This window comes from Centrocercus urophasianus, unplaced genomic scaffold (assembly GCF_019232065.1).
Source record: "Centrocercus urophasianus isolate 14NV4802_14NV808 unplaced genomic scaffold, USGS_Curo_1.0 seq_8, whole genome shotgun sequence".
NCBI classification, from domain to species: domain Eukaryota; kingdom Metazoa; phylum Chordata; class Aves; order Galliformes; family Phasianidae; genus Centrocercus; species Centrocercus urophasianus.
Window position 1 is genome coordinate 446013 of NW_024885421.1, and position 22928 is coordinate 468940.

Below are 22928 nucleotides of genomic sequence, written 5' to 3' on the forward strand. Positions count from 1 at the left end.
GAGGTCCTAAAAGGAGAACTAGTGGACAGTAGCTATCAAAACTCTCAAAAATAGCTTTTGGCTCTTTAAAAACACCGGTTAATCTGAAGATGCTAACAGGAAATGCTCCTCACACATTTTGCAAAAACAGACTTCTTTCAACATTAGCGGGAAAGAAGGATCAACACAACACATGGATTTGGTCTGAAATACCACCTATTCTTTCCTGTACTGTGCATAAAACATTTTGTCAGCTTTTAAGACATTAGAATTATGATCATCAACAAAGCTGCACTACTTTTTTTCCTGCCTACACACAGACAAACACATATTATAGATAGTATTTAGGGTTCTTTTTTATTCTCCTGCACTAGATATTGTCTTGTTCATTTATCTCTGATCTGCTGTCAGGTCAAGGACAGGGTAGCTCCTGTTGTTTTTGCTGACATGACTATGAATCAGAGCAGTTATTTCTTTCCTTGTTGCATCAAATCACAATCCAGAGGCTATTAACAAATTTATCTTCTTCTAAAAACAAACAAACAAAAAAACAAATAAACAAACAAGCAAAAAAAAAAAAAAAAATAGAAGAAGAAAAAAGAAAGCACAGAGAAAGACATAAACAGGAAGCACCACAGAGTCCAGTAACATGAGTTACGCAGAAGATGGAACATGAAGCATTCCCTGAAAGTTTACCAGACAAAGATGACAGGACAGGCAAAACTGGTTGATTCAGTGGCAGGTAGATTATCTTTTCTGAGAATCATACTGAACATACTATCTCTCTACCAGATCTGTAAACTGTCTGAAAAAAGCATAGTGTGGTATTTACAGTAGCTATATTAACCAAGATAGTCAAATATTCTCCCCAAGGATACAGAGTACCTTTCTCATCCTCTGCTGCCTCTGCCTTTCTCATCATTTGGACTGCTGTCTGCTCAAAAGCAGAGCTTCATTTAAAACACTGACAGCGTGACTCACGTATGAATTATAATGGAGCTTCATACTGTTGGAAATGATGTTGAGCATGCAAGGAAAATAAATCTATACCCACAACAGTAAATAAATAGACATTTATTGAGTCAATAAACTTAAGTAATCGAATAACATTTTTTTTTTCATTTGATTCATTTAAAATGAATTTCCAGACAATAAAAGTTTGCTTTAATTCACATTCAATTTCAGGCTACGGGTAAAAGCCATTTATGAGGTTGCTGCAGTTGTTCAACAGTGAAGTATCTGGAAATCAAGAATTATGGGTCTGGAATTATGGAATTCACTGGCACTACAGTGCCTTGCTTATTGTTTGGAATCACCAGAATTTAAACCAACTGGTAGCTGGGCAAGAGGAGGGCAGGAGAAATATTCAAAGATGGACAGAAGCCGAAAGGTAAAAATAAAATGAAGAAGTGTAAGGAAGGAAGAGACAGGAAGCGCCTAGCTAAATTAGGAGACTATCTGTACAAGAATAGAACTACCTGCATCTCTTAAGAATAGGCAGAAATCCTGAATTGAATCAATAATTGTGAGTCTTATTTTTCTAAGGACAAAATTGAAAGATCCAAAATCTTGGGAAAATCTAGAGGACCTAGTCAGTGGACTGAGATTTCTCACAACACCATGTTAAGGCAGCAGCAATTCTGGCACCACCCAAACTGAGAAGCAATCCCAGAGATGAGATGCTGGCTTCTAGAAGCAGCTAACATCTCTTGCACACTGTCCTATCTTTCTGCTTCCTCTGGTGTCAGTGCAACACAAGATGTTGTGTTCAGGAAGGAAGCAGGGAAACAACCATGAGCAGATGGTTTGAGAAATGGGCCGGATGTGCATGGAGAACGTAGGAGCAGAACAGGACTTAACAGGATTTTCTCTAGTTAGAACAAAGACCCAGAGGAGCCTTTGGACAGCTGCAGGCAGGCAAAGCATAACACCAGTAGCACATGCAGGTGCTCCCCCTAAATAATAATGCAGTTCCACCAGGGAACATATCTTAACTCAGAGAAAAGAGTCCCAGAGGCACTGTCTCCAACAAGGCAGGCTAAGATTCCCCACGTGGGAAGCCAGTGGAGGTAATCTTTCTGAACTTCAGGAAGTATCCTCCCAGACAAAACGTTCAGCATACAACTAAGAAAAAACAGTGTGATGGGCAAACAATCAGCAGACGTGTCAGGCTCAAAGGGTTAGTAAGTAGTGTTATTTCAGGTTGATGGCTTGTCACTAGCAGAGATCTGCAGGGGTTCATTTTAGGACCAGTTCTCTTGCATGATTTCATCAATGACTTGGATACAGGACCCAAAGGTATACAGTCTGCAGGTGACATTAAATTTGGAGGAGCTGATGCTGTCATGAAGGAGTGACAGTCTTTGTGGAGAGATTTTGATAAACTAGAGGGCTGGGTAATCACCAACTGCACAGAGTCCAAGTGGGGGCATCCACACGCGGGACAGCATAGCCCTGGCTGTATTTGGACTGGGGGAAGAGAGAATGGAGAGCAGCCCCACAGAAAGGGATCTGGAGGTTCTGGTTGACTGCGAGTTGGATGTGAGTCAACAGTGTGCCCTGCAGCTCAGAGGGCTGACCATACCCTGTGTGCCTCAGGCTCAGCACTACCAGCCAGTGAGGGGAGGCGTTGTTCCCTCTGTGCTGGGCGGCCTCACCTCCAGCTCCGGGTGCAGGCTGGGTGCCACAGTGTACAGACATAAAGCTGTCACACAGCGCCCAAAGGAGGGCTGTCATGGTGGTGAGGCTTTGCAGGGCAATACTCTAATGGCTCAAGAACTGTTCATACTTAGTTGGTTTTTGCTCCTTCTATATCTCTGCATATCTATGCAGTCCTGCAGTCCAGATGATCGCATCCTGCTAGCAGCAGCAATAAAATCTCATTGAGCACATCACGGTGGAAAATTGAACAAGTCTTACAAATGTTCTTTAGGATATTTTTATTACATCTAAAAATACATCTATCAATTATTTACCCACATGTTAAGGAAGAACATTCCGTGCTCAGAGCATTAGAGGTTCAGGAAGGACACCCACTCTGTTCCTATGAAAAATGGGTTGAGCAACTGCATCATATGCAAAGGTCAGTTTTCAACACAGAGACATAGTCAATGCATCTTCTGCGTTGAATTCTCAGGTTCCAAAGGACTATGCTTCTGCACAGAGTAATGCAGAGACCTCATTTTTCCCAAAGTACTTTTATATTAAATGACTATTTCATATTTGACCACGCAAACAAGATATTTATAGATGTCAGATTCTCCCCAGCAGCAGACAAGCAGAAGTACATGCAGTGCCACGAATTTTATTGAATCACTAAGAAATTCTTAAATACATTAGCCACATGGTGCTGTTTAATATTTAACACTGCCATTCTAATTACCGTTTTAATCCCATGGATGATTACATTGTTATGTGATACTAATTGCTCAAATCAGTGTCCTTCAATTCATTACTGTAAAATGTCGCTTTGTAGCAAGATGCAGACTATTAACAGGAAACAAAGGTCAGCTGTAGCTGTGCTCTTTAGAGCTGCAAGAGGTGAGCTGGTCCTCCAGGAAGGACACACCAGCTTGAGGACGTAAAAGTACCGCGCCATGGAAAAGGGCACAGCTACTTTCTCCACCCAGCAGCATCCCTTCTAGCTTACCTATGCTTCACAACATTTAGAACAGACAGCTAAACCCTGCTAAACCAGACTTGCAGCGAGGTTCAAGGGATAAGAGACAGGAAAGTCACTTCTGCATTCTCTTTACTTAGATGCTTTGTATCAGACTGTTCTCCTTCTGACATCTAGAGTTCTGTACACTATGCTATTGTGATTTAGTCAAATATTTCACTTTCTTCAAAAGCATTTCTTAATTTGTACTCTTTACAAATCAATTGTGTTCTTCCATACCTGACTTCATTCTAAAAAGAATTTTGTTCTTTAAATACTCTTGGGGAAAAAAAAGACATTTGGTGCTACCTGGAGTATGACTGCTATCATGCTTTCATATAGCTTTGTGCATTCAGCAGCTACACAACACTTCCAAATCTCCTGGATAATTGATAGCATTCATGTTTTCTTTATAACAGCTTTAAAGCAACATATTAAAAGCACACATAAAAACAAATTTTACTCACTCCCTAAAGAAAAAGTAAACAGTAATTAAGATTTCATTGAGCAACCTCATTGCTCTCTATAACTTCCTGAAGGGAGGTTGTAGTGAGCTGGGGGTCGGCCTCTTCTCTCGTGTCATTAGTGATAGGACCAGGGGGAATGGTTTCAAGCTACGGCAGGGGAGATTCAGGCTGGACATGAGGAAGTATTACTTTTCAGAAAGGGTGGTCAGGCACTGGAATGGACTGCCCAGGGAGGTGGAGGAGTCACCGAGCCTGGGGGTGTTCAAGGAAAGACTGGATGTTGTGTTGAGGGACATGGTTTAGTGGGAGCTGTTGGGAATAGGTGAACGGTTGGACTGGGTGATCTTTTAGGTCTTTTCCAACCTTGGTGATTCTATGATTCTATGGTTCTCCTAATGTTAACAGCTTTCCAGAGATCTTACAATCAAGCTAATGGATAAATAGCCATATAACAGCAGAGTTCAATATGCAAAACTTGTAGAGTTTTAAGCAGAGGATAACAGAATTAAATTACAAACTTCAATTTTATTAATGGTGCTGCCTAAGTAGATGCTACATTCATAAGAGACATCACTGAACTTTCATCTATTATATTTTAAAAGAAGGGTTTCAGAAATCTAATTTTGCAGACCACCAGATACAGTTTGTATTATTTTAGAAGCCTAAAAAATGCAAGATGGGAGAAGCAGAAATTAGTAAAATACTCTTCATCATCCATCAACATTGCATTATAAAAAATATCAAGTTTAAAAGCCTCAGGTGCATTTTAAACACACTACTGGCAGGATTTCCAAACCCACTTATTTTTCTCCTCTTAAAACTTCAAAGTAATAAAAATAATATTAAACAGAAGATGTTACAGAGAACACAGCACTGCTCAATTATATGAAGAAAATTCAGCATCCAGTTTTCTTGTTTGCACTGGTATTAAAAGGGGTCCGAAAATCTACGTGACTTTGTGCACTTTGTTTTCCTAACATAGGAAGATACAAGCAAGTTACATACTTCAATACGTGATTTCAGTTTCTAGCATCAGAATCATTAAGCCAACACTTTTAGGGACAGTTTTTCATAACTAACAAAAGATTTTGCTTCAGAGACTTTAGCTTTTAAATCAGGAATGTTTTAAAAAAGCACAGATGTACCACCATTTCAAAACTAATCAGGCAAGCAAACAAAGTACACTGAAAGAAGAGGAAAAAAAAAAAGAGGAGAAAGTGAAGTCTAACTTACAACACTGGGAGGCAGCACTGGGCAACGGTTTCTTCTGGACCTCCTCCTGAAAGGAATACTGACGGAGAAAAAAACAAAAAAGAGAGAGAAGGAACACTTAAGAAAACAAATGGTAATTTTATGAGCCGGTTTTCAGAATAATATATGCCACACTTCAGATAAAACAATCAGGATTTAAGTGCTAAGTATTATCTCTTTAATATCCACACTACAACTTACTTCCAGGTGCCTTCTCCTTTCTATGCCCAACCCAGATGTTAAAAAAACTACACGTCTGGTCAAGGTAAAGTCTGCTTTACTACAAGCACAGGCCCTATTCTCAGTCCATAGAGCTCGAATTAGCTATCTAAAAGATCCAGTTCCTACAGAGTCACTGTTATAGGGAGCTCAGAACTGAGCGAAAGTCCATTTATCTTTTATACATTCCACTGCAGTTCAAAAACAAATGTTCACAGCAATACTGCACTAGAAGATTGAAGTGGTTGGATAATTAGTGTGCCCAGAAGGGCAAGAGTGCAATGTTTGCCTACCCAGCACATACAAACACTTCTGTGATCCACTGTATGTCTGAAGTGAAGAAATTTTTGCATCTCATTTAATAATAAATTTGAAAACACGGGCATATTTCAATTAACCAGCTTTGATTTTTCAAAGCTGTTTGTTACTGCATCAAAGTGTTCCCTACGGGAATGCAAGTTGCTGTATTTCGTTTTTCTCCTCTATGTTGTATTACAAAGAGAAGAGAAAATGAGGACAATTGGGCAAAACAATGAGAACAGTCTTTGCCAAGAATAAAGGGTCCGAAGACAAAGGAAGTGTCAGCTTTTGCAACCAGCCCTGGATTCTGAAAAACAGGGCTGCCAGACAGCCTCTCCATAGATCTGGCAAGGAATTAATGAGTAGCTCATGACATGGAGAATGAAAATCTGCAGACTGTGCTGTGGCCATCTTCAGGTCCGCGCTGTTCAGAATGTACAAGCTCAATGAGTTATTCAGAATTGTGAAAAGAAGTACTGGGTCTCACAGCAGTAACTGGTTGGCAAAGTGGTGAAAGAAGGTCTGTTGATGAGCAATTTCAGTGGCGCAGGACAGGAAAAGCTTCTGAAGGAGCATACTCAGATTCAAAAAAAACTGCAGTAGTTCACCCTTTCTAAGGAATCAGCCAAATGGCTATCAGCAGTTCCAAAAAGAAAACAGAACACTGCTTGTAGGAATAGTGATTGGAAAGCATTTTATGACACCATACAAACTCTGAATGAACGCGCATCATGAATACTGTTTTGCAACTTCAGTCTGCTCATTCACTGCCTCATGCAAAGGTAGCTAAACTTAATGCACAGAAGAGAGAAAATTTTCCTGTATGAAATACCAACAAATTGACCAAAAACCACGCAGAAAGAAAGGTTTGTAGGGTGGCGAATGAGGGTGAATAAGGATTGGTCATTCTGCTTCTCTATAAATAAACCTGTTCCCAGGTTTCACAACAATGGACTTGTTAAAGCAAACAAGTTATTTCTTCAGGCTATAAACAATTAAGTTGCTGAATTCCTTGCTACAGAACTGAAGTAGGTAAGTTCAAAATAAAACTGACATCCACAGAAGAAAAATCAATCAAGTGTTGTTATATCCAAAGATACTGCCGCTGGCACTGGAAGTTACAGAGCTAACAGTCACTGCAAATTAAAGAAATATGCAAGAAAGTGATGACCACTCTGTGTCACCGTCAGACGCTGGACAAGTGTTTTCTCATTTTTAACATTCTCACTGATTAAGGGGAATTTCCATAATAAACTTGTGATCACTATGGCACAGAGACATGATTTTGTTCCTTGCACTTGACGAACGCATACACTTAGGATGCAGATGGGTCACTCCCCAGGGAAGGGGAGCATCGATGCTCAGGACTCCTTTCAGCATATACAGGCTCAGTGAAGCACTAGAGGGCACCTGTGCTTCACTGAAGTACCTGGCACAGACATGTTACAGACCAGAGGAGCAGGGGAGCACCACAGCAGTTACCACTGACATGCCAAATCACAGACTGAGTTTTCTACCAACTCAAATAGATCCTCAAAATTCAATCAGGCAATCAAAATTCAAAAGGCAATCAGCCCACGGCAGGGGTTGGGGCTGGGTGGGCTTTAATAACCTTTCCAGCACAAGCCATCCTATGATGCTGTTAACTTTGCTCTGCTGTATCATGTTACACACAAAGCAGTTCTCACTATGTGGGGAGAAACATGGGGAAAAACGTTTACCTGCTTAATGATAACAGTAAACCTGAGAAACCATTCTGTAAACAGTTCACAAAAAACTTGTTAACATGAAAATGTAATAGCTATCTCTATCACAGGGATCCAATATAAAGAACAAAAGCAAGTTATAGTGCATTCAGAGCTACATTCACCCTTCAGTTCAGATATTTACCTCATCATCTCCCAGTGAATTTATTTGTTCTAATTTTCTGGTCCAATATCTGGCTTCCTCTTCAGGAATATCTACAGCAAAAGAATATGAGGCACCATCTTATTAGCCAGTCAAGTTTGCATTTATCACCAGAAGCAACAAGGAGAGTATTCCAAGATAACAACACTAAATAAATAAATAACCCACGCAATTTTGAAGCAATGTAACTGCTTTGTATTAGCTACACTAGCACTCAGATGAAAAATAAATGTTCCAAATAATAACACAGTTCAAGGCATACATTGCCTTCATGTTTAAAACCAATTAACCAAATGCATTATGGACAAAGGTAGGAAAGAACAAGACTGATTCATATTTAATTCAAATAATCATAGTACAAAGAACCATTTTATCATAATACATTTGCTACATGCTTAATAACATACAGCAAGATCAAGTGACTCTTCTGGAGGCTTTTATAACCTCAAAAGCACAAGGACTTGCTTTAGATGGCACACTGTATGTATGTACTTGGATTAAGCATACCAAAAAAGAGTCTTGTTTTCCTTTGCAGGTGATAAGCTAGATTTTGTGAGATAACAAACAGCTATAAGACACTCATATTCATATGGAAGCACACTCTCATAGTTTGTTTGTTTACCACAATGCAGTTCATTAGAACTGAGAAATAACAACCCTTTCATCTAGTAGAAGATTTAGCAGGTTAATGACCGACAGCAGACAGTAAGCACTACCACCTTTATTTTGGCAACTGTTTTCTATTCCACACTCTGAAGTAATGCAGTGTCCCAATGGTTTGAAGGAAACACACAACTGTGCCACTCAAGACTTCATCTCCCTGAGGACACCCTAGAAGATGCAGATGAGCTTAACAAAAGGCAAGCTAGGTACAAACTGTGTTTAACGAATAGAGCAAGAGGAGCACAACACCAAGGGAAACAACCTTCTAAAAGAAAAGCATCACTCGGGCCCTCAGTCCAGGTGAATTAATAAATTAGCTAGGGATGAAGGAAAAAGGATGTAAAAATCACTGGAAAAAGGAAAAAAAAAAAAATTAAGCCACATTTCAGCATCAGTTGGTCCTACCATCAGGAAAGGCAAATGACTTCCGAATTTCAGCTACCAATGCCAAAACTACACAAGTGCAGAAACTTCAGAACACACACAGTATGGTAGAGCAGCGGCAGAGACTGCTCCAGCTAGACACCGCGAGCCCTAGAAGCCTCACTGTCCCAAACACTGACAAATGATGTTTAAATAAATGCCATTTCAATCAATTCTCCCATCTTTTGCAACTCTTCACACTCGTGCCCAGTTAGCTGTAAATATCTTGGCTTCTAAATAAGTTTACTTTCCTGCAACGAAATTTACCCCATCTATGGCCTCAACAGTATGTGTAGGCAAGAATGGGAGAAGACTGCTGAGATTGTTCTGATTAAAAAATAACTGAGAATTATATCCACCCTTGCTACTGAGATAAACAAAAAAATACAACACTTACAACACCTTCAGAACGAATCAAGAGTTGGTTTCTCCTTAAAGAGAAGTTAGATGTGTCTTCTCAACCCTTCTGAAATTAACAACCTCGAAACATCAAAAATAGCAGCCAGTGCAAAGGAACACAACCAACTTTCAACAACAACAACAAGGAACATTTTTAGATTTCATGGAATATGAAATTTCAGCATTAGGTATTTCAATGGGCTATGTACAAATGCCTGCACTTTTGTAAGAGGAACACCTCTATTGAACTGAACACCACCCAGAGAAGAAGGACAAAATAGGCCCTACCTGGGAAAGTTTTAGGGCACTAGAAACTTAGTATCTGTGTCAAGAATACAGGAAGTAGAAAATAGAAAATCTGTTTCTCCTTTCTTGCAGGGAGACCAAAGTAATTTATTTTAAGCATAACACACAAAGTCAGTTGCTCTTGGTTGATGTACACTACATCGCTTTGTTGTTACATGCTATTAGAAAACTAGGTAGGAGAAATATGAGAGGGGCTCCCACAACTACAGGATTTGTAGAAAAGCATAACTGCTTTTGATCATCAGTGTTGCAGACCACAGTTGCACAGATAATTTAGATGAACTCTGCACAAAGCAGGGATGACGCTCAAAGGATACCTGAAACAGGGTGGATTTAGAAAGAGGTCAGCAATTAACTGAACTGAGCACATGAGATTTAAGAAGACAAGACACTCCAAAAAGGATCTCAAGTCATCTAAATATTAAAGAAAAATCCATGGCACTCTGTCCTTGACAGCATCACATCTGTAAATGATGAAGAAAAGCCCAAACTGAGAGACTAAAGGTCACAGCCAAAACATCCATCGTGGAAACCTACAATTTAGAGCAAAGAGACCTAGGAGTAATGAAGTGATGGATTACCATCAACATCGAATAAGCTACAGTGGTGTCAGAGTAAATTCCAGGGCCTTCCCATAGGCCACAGTTTGGCTGCATGCCCAGGCAACAAGGTGCACTGTGTGTGTCTTGGGTTTGTTGTTTACATCTTGTATCCAAGGTGCTTCTTTCACAAACTGAGCTGTGTTTTAGCACAGGTTTGCTGCTGTTCTAGAAAAACAGCTTCTTATGCAAGGTAGCAATTAAGTCTGCCACAGTTTAGATAATGGCTGTTTTAGGACATCTTTTTATCTTAAGGAAACTTGTCATCAGTACTAATCTCAGTACAGCTACTGCAAAGCAAACCTTAAAAATTCAACTACGAAACTGAGTGGAGTTATCTGCTCAGAAGAGTAAATGCCCAATGAGAGAGAGTTATTGATTTTTGAGAAATTGGTTTAACTACTTATAGTTTCCCCATACACTTTTATAAAACCTTAATCACTCGTCTGTTGATGCTGGCTCTTTGGAGGACAGGGAATGAAAATACCTCATACAGGGATCACCCTTACCATTTACAAGGCAATAGCCACTGGGCAGCTCTTACATCACCACACAGTTGAGTGCAAGTCCAAGTTACTCTGCTACATTAACTTCTGCTTACAAGATAAGAAGCTGAACTAGTCCTAACAGAGCCCATCTGATTGATGCCAGGACTGCATTGATATCATGCTCAGCACACAAGAAGAGCAAGGCTATATGTCAGAGGAACAGAAGTGTTGAACAAGAACAGAGAGGAAATGGACAGATCTAGTCCCTGGTTTCCCTGCTCTTCTTAACCTGACAACTATGAACAGGTTGCAAGCATTACCCATCTTGCTCCTACTGCCACCCCTGGATGAAAGCTGAAACCCCTCTGCCTCTGGCCACATGGTGTCAGGGAGCAGCAAGGACTGATTGCTCCCTAAGGGAGGAGAATCTTATATACAGCAGGGCAGGGATTTGACAGCCCAGTCTATGTCCTACAGCTCCCAGACAAGATGGGCAGGGCAGATCCAGAGACCATGGCCAGGTTCAACGTGAATCGATATCACTGTGCACAGTCATGGTGGGGATATGGCATATTTAAGAAAGTCAGGTCACATCATGGAGTCCATGTGTGTCAATAATTCCTACCACATCGCTCTGGTGAAGGCTGAGCTGAAATGGAAACTGTACTCCGAGACAGTGAGAGGGGGGTGAGGACAGAAGTCCCATGTAAGGCTGCTCTGTTCACTCGGAATGACTACACTGAAGCATAAGGACTTGAGTAGGCTGAGAAAGAAATCTGTTCTATCTATGCAGACTTCATTCAGAAGTTAGGACCATTCCCCCCCCACTGTGTACATAAACTTGAAATACACCAACACGTGTTTGATATACATATTGAGCAACCTGGAACAGTGCATCTGTGTGCATCCTTAGCCTAAATAAAATAAAACAGCCAGAAGCAAAAGTCCAAAACCAGAGCCAACAGAAAAATCACACTGTTCTGTTACAGCTGCTATCCCAGATAGATGTGTTTTACCAGACTTGGGAAGCAGTATCAGCTGCACATACACACTCATATCACCAGATTCTCCTGCATCTGGAACAGACAGGATACGTTGCCAGGGAAACAAAACATGATGCACAATGTTCTTCAGTGTCACTGCAAACATACTATGTCTACAGTGACAGAGCTGCTGACCTATGAGCATTTACAGCAGACAAATGAATCATTTTGCTCTCCGTGTGAGATTCCAGCTTATGCAACAACACTGTATTAACATGTGGGGCATAAAAAGACTGTACTGATAACACTTCAACTACAGGGAGATGTCAGCAAATCCAGTCTGCGCTGGGAGAGATGCAAAGGTAGTCCTACGGGCTGAGCTACCTCCATGCATACCTCCAAGTCCCACAGTACCACAAGGGCAAGGAGACAGCACCTGAGCCATCTCACAGTGCCTTTTGTTCTCTACCCTGCAAGCAATGGCAGCAGACATGGTCATCATGAGAAGGGAAGCACTGCTGGAGATCATATGGGCAGATGCTATTCTCCTAAGACAAATAGCCCAAAACAGAGTTCTAAGAAAGACAGTAGCACATTTCAAGCAAAGAGCAGCACAAGCCTTGAAAATAGCAAAATGAAGCTCCCATTGTCTCCCAGACACTACAAAACATTGGACAAGCCAACAACTTTTCACACTACACGATAAAAAATCTTCAATACAACTGTATCAAAATCGGAAGTCTCAATGCTCTTGTTATTTACTTAATATTCTTGGTGTTCTTCATGAAATCCTATTTTTCAGAATTATATTCATGATTCTAAAGCAAAAGAAATAAGACGCCTGTGTTTTGAGCATCACAATAGGAAGAAAACATGCTATTACATGAAATATTCATCATTAGCCAAATTCAGGCGCTGAACCACAACCACTCACAGGGAATCTGTTTTTATGTACTTGAAAAATCGCAGAGTGTAAAAGCAAAAGCACAATTGCAGAAGAAAGTAAATTCTCATTTGAATACTGAATGTATTGAATGTACTGAATGTAAAAGAATCATGCTCTTTTAAGTTAGGGATAATTTACAAGCAACATCAGAACAAACACAAATGAGAAGGAAGGAGCTACAAGCCTTACCTTTATCTAAATGTTTTCTGTGATGTCCCTCTCAGAAGTCAAAACATTTGCCCCAAAGAACTGATCTTTTACTTCCAAAGGAAACAGTTGCTTCTTCCTTACAATTTCAGTAATAGACTCCCCACTGACAGTACGACAGCAGTGGATCAGCAGGAGGGTTTTCATGAGAAAGAGAGCGAGCTCCACATTAACATTAGCCAACTTAAGATGTCAGATACCTTCTCTCTTTTACAGACTGGACTGTAGTTATAGAGCAGTGCCTTTAAACACTGCATTCGGCCTAATTTCCACCTTCCATCTGATTGTGCACTCAAAATAGTATACCCAGTGTTGCTCTCAGAGCACAATTCAGATTGATTTTAGTGCTGCAGGACCAAAGCTCACATCCCGCCTTGCACCAGGAAGGAAAGTTATGAGGCTAATAAACAACCTAACTTCTTTCCATAACAGATGGCCAACCATGACAGCTGCCGTCTGAATGACAACAACTGCACAAGTGCTCCACCAGTCCTTTACAGCACGATGCAAATTGGTCTCGCTGCCAGGGGCTTTCTTGCAAAAAAACAAGCAAGAGGCAAAGGAGCAGAGATAAGCCTAGCAATGACACAATTTTGAAATACTGAAATGCCCAAGGCAGGGAAAAAAAAGGGGTTGAGCAGGAACGACATACACAAAAACCACAACAATCTCTTTTCTAGATCTTAAGTGTCTGCCTTCCTCATTAGGGAAGAAAAAATAGATCTTAAAAAACACACTTGAGATGCATTTGCTCCAATTGGCTGCTTTTCCACGCTCCATACTTTCCAACCAAAAGTAACTACCATTAAGGCAGTTATTCTTATGACACCAAGTTTTTTATTTACCTTGTTAATGTTCAGCTGCTCTGACCACTAATGTTGCACAACTGAACTGTGTGCTTTTAGCAGGGTTCAAGCGCACCAATCACACACACTTCATTCAAAACAGCTCTAGCAGTGCATTTGACCTCTTCTAGAGCCAAATGTATCTAGATGCAAAGTAGCAAATATTCTCCATTTAGGAACAAATGAATGTCTGAACGTTGAATCCTAAAATATTATAGATAGTTTCTTAAACTGCTGCTAGTTTAAACATTCCAGCACAGTCAGACCTTCAAATTTTCCCTAGTGATTCTTATCTCATAAGGTAACACCAAATGAGGAATGAACACCAGCAATTTGATCCACAGTGAACTACTGCTGCAGAACTGCAAGAAAGCACAACTTAACTGTAAGACTCAATTCACTCCCAAACACTTGCGCTTAATGCGCTTAATGCACTTAATGCCCTAGCTAAGTTATTGAAATGCACTCACCAAAAGGCAGTTCAAATCTTGTGTCCAGCAAAATTCTGTGAGGAGTTGGGTTTTTGGTTCCACAGATTTCATCATGTTTCATTACAACTTCTGCCTCTAATGTAGACCACTCTCCAGGACCTTCCTGTGAATCACAAGCCACGGATTAAGTTTCATGTCCGGCATGTCCTTTTGCAGTGACTCTCATACATTTTCTAAGATAAAAGTGTCCAGGAAGAGCCTCACCAATCTCAACATACTACATGTTTTAGGGTTAGGGTTCAGTGGGCAACATTGGTGGTAGGTGGACAGTTGGAGTAGATGATTTAAGAGTCTTTTCCAACCTTAACGATTCTACGATTTTTAACACATAGTGACATCTATTCAGCTTGAGCTGGCTGCTTGGACTTCCAAATCCTAAATATATTTTAAAGGCAAGACACAAACACCTCACAGCAGAACTACTGACTGCTCCACGGAACTGCAAAGATAATTCCTCAGAGGCAGACACCAGAAAGTACTTGGTCAGCCAGAGAAACTAAGCATCAACTAAACTTTTTGACCACACGGCTGGGCATCCACACTCTTGTTTTTATGGACTATATAAACTCCCTCTCCCTACTCAAATAAATAACCTTTTAATTAAAATCCTTGAATTTTTATGTTAAAAAAAAATAAATCCTGTTTAGTTACAAGAACTACCAAATTAAGTAGGTAGGAGAGCTAAGAAACTGGTGCATCCCATCTCCTACTTTTTTTTCAATACCTATCAGCACGACTAGACACCTTCTAACACTGCAGCCAGAATCTTTAAGAAAAGACATGTTCTGGGCTTGCCTTGAAAGTCAGTATGCCTGCTATCATGACAACTATAACACCCTCTCTCTTTATCAGGAATGTGCAGATATTTGAGCATCAGAATAAGCAGTAAGTGCTGAAGACCTCAGACATGTCAAATATACACGTTCCTCAACAGATTAAACCTTATCTCTGAGATCATTTGTGAGAACAGAGATAGCTACATTAGTTCAGTTTTAGACTCGCTATTCATGGCCTTCTTCAAAACAAAGAAGTAAAACAAAACAAAGAACTCTAAAAATAAAAAAAAAAAAAAGCAATGCTGATGCAGTCCCTCTCCTTCACTCAACCTTACTGGCCTTGCCAGTGGAAATTCTGCCAAGAAGCAAAATCCTGATCTGCATCAGGCTAGATTCATAACCCATCAACACCGGAGCTGTCAAAATAAAGTTTGTGTGTTAATTTAACCTCATCAGATTGGCGAATGGCTTTCAAAGCAATCCACACAGTCCCAACCAGCGTGTCCCAGATAAGTCCTTTGTTCCATACTTCGACAATTAGGCCCAGGTCCAGCCGACTGATCTCACTGCAACAAAAGACAGCACAGGTGAGGAAGAAGTTGAACATAAAACTGTTCTACTTTAGGTTCTGCACTGCCAGTACAATTATCCCAGCAAAACTTTATACACAGCTGTGTCAAGCTAAAGACAACTTCTGCAAGTGAGTGGTCAAGACAGCTCATACTTACTGGGGACACTAATTTCTAGCGACCCATTTCCCATAGTTTAACCACATGAAGATTGCAAAATAAAACCCTGAACTATCTCATATATGTACCGCCAATTGGAAACTCATCTCAACAGCAACGTGCACAGGAGGAAGAAATACATCTCCAGTTGAAACAATGGCAAGTTGTTCCTCCTCATCAGCCATCCCATGCACAGTGGGTGCATTCTCTCTCTCAGAAACACAGCAACACAAGCATACTCTGTCAGGTCCAAATATGCTAATTGCCTATCTCTGAACCTACCACATGCCAGGATTATCAGTCCCAAACACTGCAATAGCTGCATCAGCAGCACTATCTCTTGCACAGAGCTCTTTTACTTTGTTCCTCTGTGTGGTACCACAAGGCTTTGAGCTATGTACATCAGCAACACACTGCAATCCAGATAAGCAACCAGTAAGTGCTAAGTTCTCTGAAATGCTGTCTTTACTCTCAGTGAGCTGAGGATGCACCTCAAATTCATTTTCCCCCATGCCTTCTAACATTAATGCCTCCCTTTCTCATGACAATTTATAACATGCCTGCTTAAGAAAAGTACAACAAATGCACAGCCTGAATGGTAAAAGGAATGTACTGAAAACTGTTCATACAGCATCCAGCATCATCTCACTTACGGACAAAGGTTACAGTTCCTCCTTTGAACTCAGGATTTCTCTTCACGCAACCGTCAATTCCTAAAGTAGGCATCACCAGCATAAAGTGCTGCTGCCTGCTGTCTTTCTGTCCAGCCAAATGCAGTTAAGTTTAAAAAAGGAAGCTTTAAGCATGCTAACTGCTATGTTCAATAGACTGTCATTGGACAAAGAAAGAACCGCTGCCAATCTTAGCTTTATCCCAGGGACTCCTCACAACAAGAGACTATTTTGTCTGTAAGACTGCTCAGGGAGGTGGCGAAGTCCCCCTCCCCGGGTGTGTGTAAGTGAGGCACTAAAGGAGCTGGTTTACTGATGGGACTCAGGCTGATGTTTGGACTGCTGATCATGGAGATCTTTTCCAATCTAAATGACTCAGTGGTTCTAAGTTTGGGTACGGTTACTCGGTACAGCCAAGCTAATGACCAACGACCTGTGTGGTCACTGCTCTGCCTTCACACTGCCTGCCCGCTGGGAAAACGACATTTATCTCGCTGCACAGACAAGCCTAAAGTAACAAAAATCACAGATTTTCTGTTGGCAGGATCAGTGTGAAGCCACAAAGGGAAGGAAAATTGACTAGATTTCCAGGCATACTGTAAAATCACATTCTTTGCTTCAATATATACTGACAGAATAACATATTCACCAGGTTTCTTTACAAAGCTACAAAGGATAGGATACTAGATTAAAGAAAAAACAAGGATTTTCAGTGCAATGGTCTTGATTGCCTTTGACCGCGTCTCCCTTTCTCCACCTTCTGGTTAGATATGGAAAAGCTTCGAAGAACAAAAGAGCTGAGATTTTAATTTGACGTTCCTCACTTTCTTTCCCCTGCCCCCATCCAAATTTAAATGAAAGACATTTTAACAGTTTCAGCACTCATTAAACCATTATGTTCTAACATTACAGCTTGCACTTTCGCAACAAAAGGGCTTGTTGCAAACATGCAGCCCATTTAAATCTGCTTCAAAACATTCCCAAAGAAAATATTGAAGTGCTTTGCTGGTCTGGCAAACAAGCAATTTTCAAACATCTTCAGAGCACCAAACTCTGAACTGTTATTTCTCACAAGGAGTTGGGAACCAAAAAAAGTCATACACAGAAAGTGTCTTCTTAGTTGCACTGTATTCTTTTACCGTTCCTCATAGAAACAGGTAAAGATAGACAGTAAAAGCATCCTTCACACAGGGAAAAGTCATTGTGTTCTAAAATCTTTTCTAACTGCAGGAAGAATAAAAGCAAGCTAATAACCAGTAATACTGGAAAATCGGTATTTTTCCTGGGAGAACTTCATGTATACACAATCATGCAAAACATGCTCACTGCCATCTGCCATGCATTTTTTTTTAAAGAAACACCACACAAACTGCACTGCTTCCTGGCTAAATAAGGGAAGATAATGGTGAGGTAGTTCAGCTAATACTCTGTTTTCATATCCCTTAGCAACTAATTACGCAGTGGCACAATGACCTCACAGCATGCTAAACTCTCAACTGCAATCTGAGAGTAGTTCCAGGAGCTGTCACAAGGGAAGGAGGAAGAGCAATAATTAGAGCAGTCATCTAGCACAAACAAGTGCCATTCTTAAATCCTTGCTGAGTAGCTTCATGGGTACCTGGACACATCTAAAGATAGTTTCTACCCATAGGCTGAACACAAGCCACAGGAAGAAGTTAGTAGCACAGATACTAGCAGGTGACTTGGCAGACAGATACAGTCCCCTGCTGCCTTACCCTCAGTCCTGCATGGATCATGTTAGTGGCAGCCACAGACTCTGCAGGAACAGAGAATGGTAAAGCTGAGATGATGGTGCAATTCAGGAGCATGTATCACCAGACACACCAAACTCTTCTTTGAGAAGCACACACCTCAGGTGCTGCTCCAAAAGTAAACGAGGGCCACAAAATAGAAGAGAGAAGAGCATTGCTATGACAGCTACACTCACCTGAGCCAGGCAGACATAAGCCAAAGCTTCCCACTTCGGGCAAGGGACAATAAACTGCTGCTGAGTTGGGTGATATATTTGCTAAGCTCAGTGAGCACCTCTTCCTACACAGGCTATATAAACATCTCATTTCCTCTCAAAACCTGCACAATAGCTGTGTTCTGCACAAGACAACCACCACAATTCCCCAACCTAACAGCAAGTCCATGCCAGTTTAGGGAAAAACACCAACAACCCACTTGAAGTCCAGGATTCAGTAACTTTTGTTCACTTTTTCTTACAACGCTATAGAAACAGAATTGGATACAATAGGAATGAGCCATTCATTCACAAGAAAAAAAGAAAAAAAAGTAAAAGAAAATAAAAGGCTGTAACTCTGAAAGATACTCTGGGGGAGCTGAACCTGGTTCTGCTCCTCATGGCAGGGACTGACAGCCCCTCCACTTCAAAAGGGGACCTGCAAAGCACTTCCATGGACAGCAGGTTAATGGCAGAAAATGTCAACATGCAAACCTTAGCATGAAGAGCTAACAAGGCTCACTGGGCAGAGGTCCTGGGTGCACACACAGACCTTAACTGCCCTGACCAGCCTCATCAGGGGGCCTCCACTCACACCTTCTCACGACCCAGAAGCCCCATTTAAGCCCTGCAACAGGCCTTCAGTAAGCTACATAACATTAAGTAACCTAAGCTGAGTTGCAGATGTGCTCATCACTGGCTTAGCCACAGCTGCACTCCAGGCCTGCCCTCAGACCTCAGCAGCCCAGATCCAGCATAGACTGACTCCTCATGTCAACCTCAGCCTTGCCACCATGCAGTGGCAATTGCAGGACTACATCTGACCCTGATCACCATTCCAGACATAACCCAAGACTGACTTTCTAACATGCACTCCTTGCTTACCCTCGGAGCTGCCTCCTTACTTTGAGCTTGTCTGATGTCCTGGTCTCACAGCAGAAGCTCACCTGGTCCTTATGGCTGCCCTGCTCACATTCTGTGAGTACTGTGGGACTCAAGACTGACTGGTGAGTTCCTGCTCTACCAGCTGTTATACTGCATTCTGCTTCTGGCTCCTTACCCTCAAAAGAGTAGCCAGCCCCTGCTGCACCCTACCACATAGATCTGAGAACAGGAACCCAGGGAACTTGGTACCATTAAAAGAATTAAAACACAAGCTTCCCCCACCAGTCTAGGGCCCCACAGAAATGATCTCCAGTCTCACCTCTCCCTGAACACAGGTCAGTGTACACAAGAGAAAAGCAAATTACAGAGGTTGTCACCAGTTTGTTTTCACTGATTTAACTACTTACTTCATTTAATGCATCACAAAAACAGCTTCAAAGAAGTGTCAATGCTTTCACTCCACAGCCATCTCACTACTGCACAGCACAGTACTTACAACATGAAGTCCTGTTCCCAGCATGGTTGGTCACCTCGCACTGCTACTGTTGTGCTCTTCACATTTTGCACTTTCAGGGTCACATAGGTATTGAATTTATCTGGGGAACAAGAGGCAAAAAGTTATCTTCTTCAGTTTACCATTTCATCACACAAGCACAACATTTCAAGGTTTTCAATCCATACACTGCATCCTGGGGGGACAAACCAGAGGGGCTGGAACTTGATCCTTGAGGTCACTTCCAACTCAATCCACACTGTGATACTATGAAGCAGCATGAAGGAATAGGGCCTATCTTGTGGACTGTACAGAGCTAAAATAAATGAGCATGAGGCACTAGTGCCAATCATTCCGTCTCTTCCTTTCTGACCTAACTGTTCTCCTAGTTACTATCTTGTTTTCCATCCATGAGTCCACAAATAAACTTTAAAGATAAGTCAGGGGCTGAAGGAAAAGAGTGATTTAAGCTGAGTGTGCTAAAAACGTGTTGCTTAAACCAGCTGACCCGGAAGAACTGTGTTATGCTCATTATTTTTATAAGCCAGGATACGTTTAGATGCTTTGTCTTCTAAATCTGAAGAAAAAACCTGGATGAGTTTTTTTTTTCTAGTTCCTATCACCTCTTTGCTAGTAAGACTAAAAGCAGCCAAGCAGACGCACATGAAGTTCAAATATCAGCATCTGAGAATGAACAGAGTTCCCACCCCAGACCTATCTATCAGTTTCATCAAATCTTGAACAAGACTTAAACTAAGTAGCTATAAAGCAGTGTGCAACTTCTAATACTTGGACGTTTTGCTGTGCCCCAATACATGTTAAATCACAGCTCATTTTAATGCTGCCAAAATTCACATTGCTGTGAGCTAGTATAGCACACCTTAGCACCTAGCTTCAAATATCCTGACAGGAACCAGAAGCTCAAGAAGGAATCACTGGAAGATGGATTTCCTCATAGCTATCTACATACTATTTTGCATCCTCCTGGGAAACTGGGCTTGTTAATAAAGCCATACACTCATGCACTTCCGTTTAGCTGAAGTACAAGACAAATACTTGGCAGCTCTGAGCACTGCTCTTGGTTGGAAAAAGGCTAAGCTACATAATGTCCACTTCCACTGTGTATATTCAGCTTTTCTTCCCTAGAAAAAAACGTAGGTTTGTGTACACACAGCTACTGACATGACATGGAATGTGGGCAAGGAGACAGCCACAGAACATGCACAAGCCAGAGAACTGGAAAGCTTTCAGATATAACCTAAGAGCTACTGTCCAGGAGAATGCAATTGAACAAATACAACAGACGGAGTGGGAAGAGGTGACCTTAGAGGAAACCTTTCTTCACCCATAGCCTGTGCAGGTCAGGTGAGCAGGTGGAGATTTCTCAATACTGTGATGCAGCTCAGGCTTTCTCCTAACTCAGGCTGTCTGGTCTCCTGAGGTAGCTTTTGTCTCTCATAAGAGAGCACAGTGCAGTAAAAAAAAAGCAGAGTAAAATGGGATACAGCAGTGTGAACAGAACCCACTCCTGCTACATACAAGACTGATCAGAACAAGCAGAGCACCTCTTACCTGGAGGTCCTTGCAGTTTAGCTTTTTTTACTGTAAGGAGAAAAAAAAAAAGAAGAAAAGGAGACTGTTAGTGATTTTGCCCTCTTATGGTCCCGTTTGAGTGACAGAGTATCAAAGGACATCACATTAACTTGAGAACACTGCATAACAGAGGCTTGGAAGCCAATGATCCGTACACTTCTTCTGTTTAACAGACCTGATGACCTGGTAACATAGCTTCCTCTGTACCCTATTTCACCTTTCAAAAACAAAACATAGGATTACAGTTTGAAAAGCAATTGGATATGGCTTATGCACAGTTGACACGGAGGAAGGAAGGGATGCCATTCAGAGGGATCTCAACTGGCTTGAAAGGTGGGCTTAGCTGAACCTAACAAGGTTCAGTACAGCAAAGTGCAAGGTCTTGCTCTTGGGCCGGAGGAGTTCCAGGCATCCACACAGACTGGAAGGAGCAGTCCTTGAGAGCAGCCGTGCAGAGCAGGACCTGGGAGTCCTGATGGATGAAAAGCTTAACATGAGCCAGCAGTGTGCTCTTGCAGCTCAGAAAGCAAATGGGATCCTGGACTCCATCAGGAGAGGGTTAGAACACAAAACAGCACTGGTCTTCTCATACTGAATGGAGAAGGTCTGTGTTTACCTAGGGAATATTGTGTTTACTGTTTTGAAAAGTTGTGTTTACTGTTTGAAAGTTCTGTTTTGAAAGCTCACATCCTCACTGGTATTGCTAAGCAAAAGCACTAAGATGAGACATCTCTAGGCACCAGCTAGTTTTCATAGTGGAAAATTAAAACTAAGAAGAAGCATACTTAACCTAGAAAAGAAGATACACTTGAGTGGCAAAAAGGAGAGTTAAAGAGGTAGTCAACTTTCCTCCAAAAAAAAACAAAAAAACAAAAAACAACCATCCAACACACACAGCAAAACTCTGCAGAGTCTAACTTCCAAGAAAAATATAGGGGGTTGAAAAGGAAAGCAGGAAAGAAGGGGAAAAAGATGTTACACAATTACAAGAACAGAGTTGCAGTAGGGTATGTTGATGAAGAACACTCTCACTATTCGATAAATTTTGCTTTGCCAATGGATGTTTGCAAGAAGGAAATGCTGTACCAATAACAGTATGAGAATCATTTAAAATAAACTTTTCAAGAGCTGTAGTTTTCAACTAGACTGCAAGGCCTGCAAGCCCTAGGTCCAAAACAGAGGCCCATTCTCTCCCAGTTTCAGAGCCTGAAGCATTCCTGATGCTAAAGCTAATGGTGCATGCAAAACACGCAGTGCTGGTGGCTGATGGAAGATGCAGATACCTTTTTAATCTCCAAATTAATCTGTCTTACCTCAGAGACGTGGGGAGGGCAATCTGCTCACTTCCATAGGTGCCTTTGAATATCATACAAAAGTAGACAGTAAATACTGCCTTGGAGCAAGCAGCCACCTGCTTATCTCCTCTCCTTGGAGAAAGGCAGGAGACAAGGAAAGAAGTGCATGTGCTGGAGGAAAGGGAAAAGGGAGAAAGAGAGGGACCTGCAGTAAGCTTCAGCCAGTCTCTCTCTTGCGGAAACAAGTTCCAAGGTTGTTTGCAGGGAAGTGGAAGCACACACTGCAGCATATTTCACACACAAAAAAGGGATTCAGCCTCTAGACACAGAGATGGACACAGCCTCTGCAGCTAAGATAGGTGCTATCTGTAGAGGATGACCTCGACTCT

General features: G+C 41.4%; 1 protein-coding gene across 2 annotated transcripts in view; it reads right to left on the minus strand.

The window, feature by feature from the left end:
- The window catches only part of UNC13B (unc-13 homolog B), a 204221-nt gene that overhangs the window by 159008 nt on the left and 22285 nt on the right, over positions 1 to 22928 (minus strand). For both annotated transcript variants that reach the window (XM_042838404.1, XM_042838403.1), the window contains exons 2-7: positions 21224 to 21253; positions 19655 to 19754; positions 15357 to 15474; positions 14112 to 14235; positions 7765 to 7835; positions 5338 to 5395 (exon numbers count right to left, since the gene is read on the minus strand). In XM_042838404.1, the coding sequence (XP_042694338.1) occupies positions 5338 to 5395; positions 7765 to 7835; positions 14112 to 14235; positions 15357 to 15474; positions 19655 to 19754; positions 21224 to 21253 (501 nt within the window). The remainder of the gene's footprint in view (positions 1 to 5337; positions 5396 to 7764; positions 7836 to 14111; positions 14236 to 15356; positions 15475 to 19654; positions 19755 to 21223; positions 21254 to 22928) is intronic.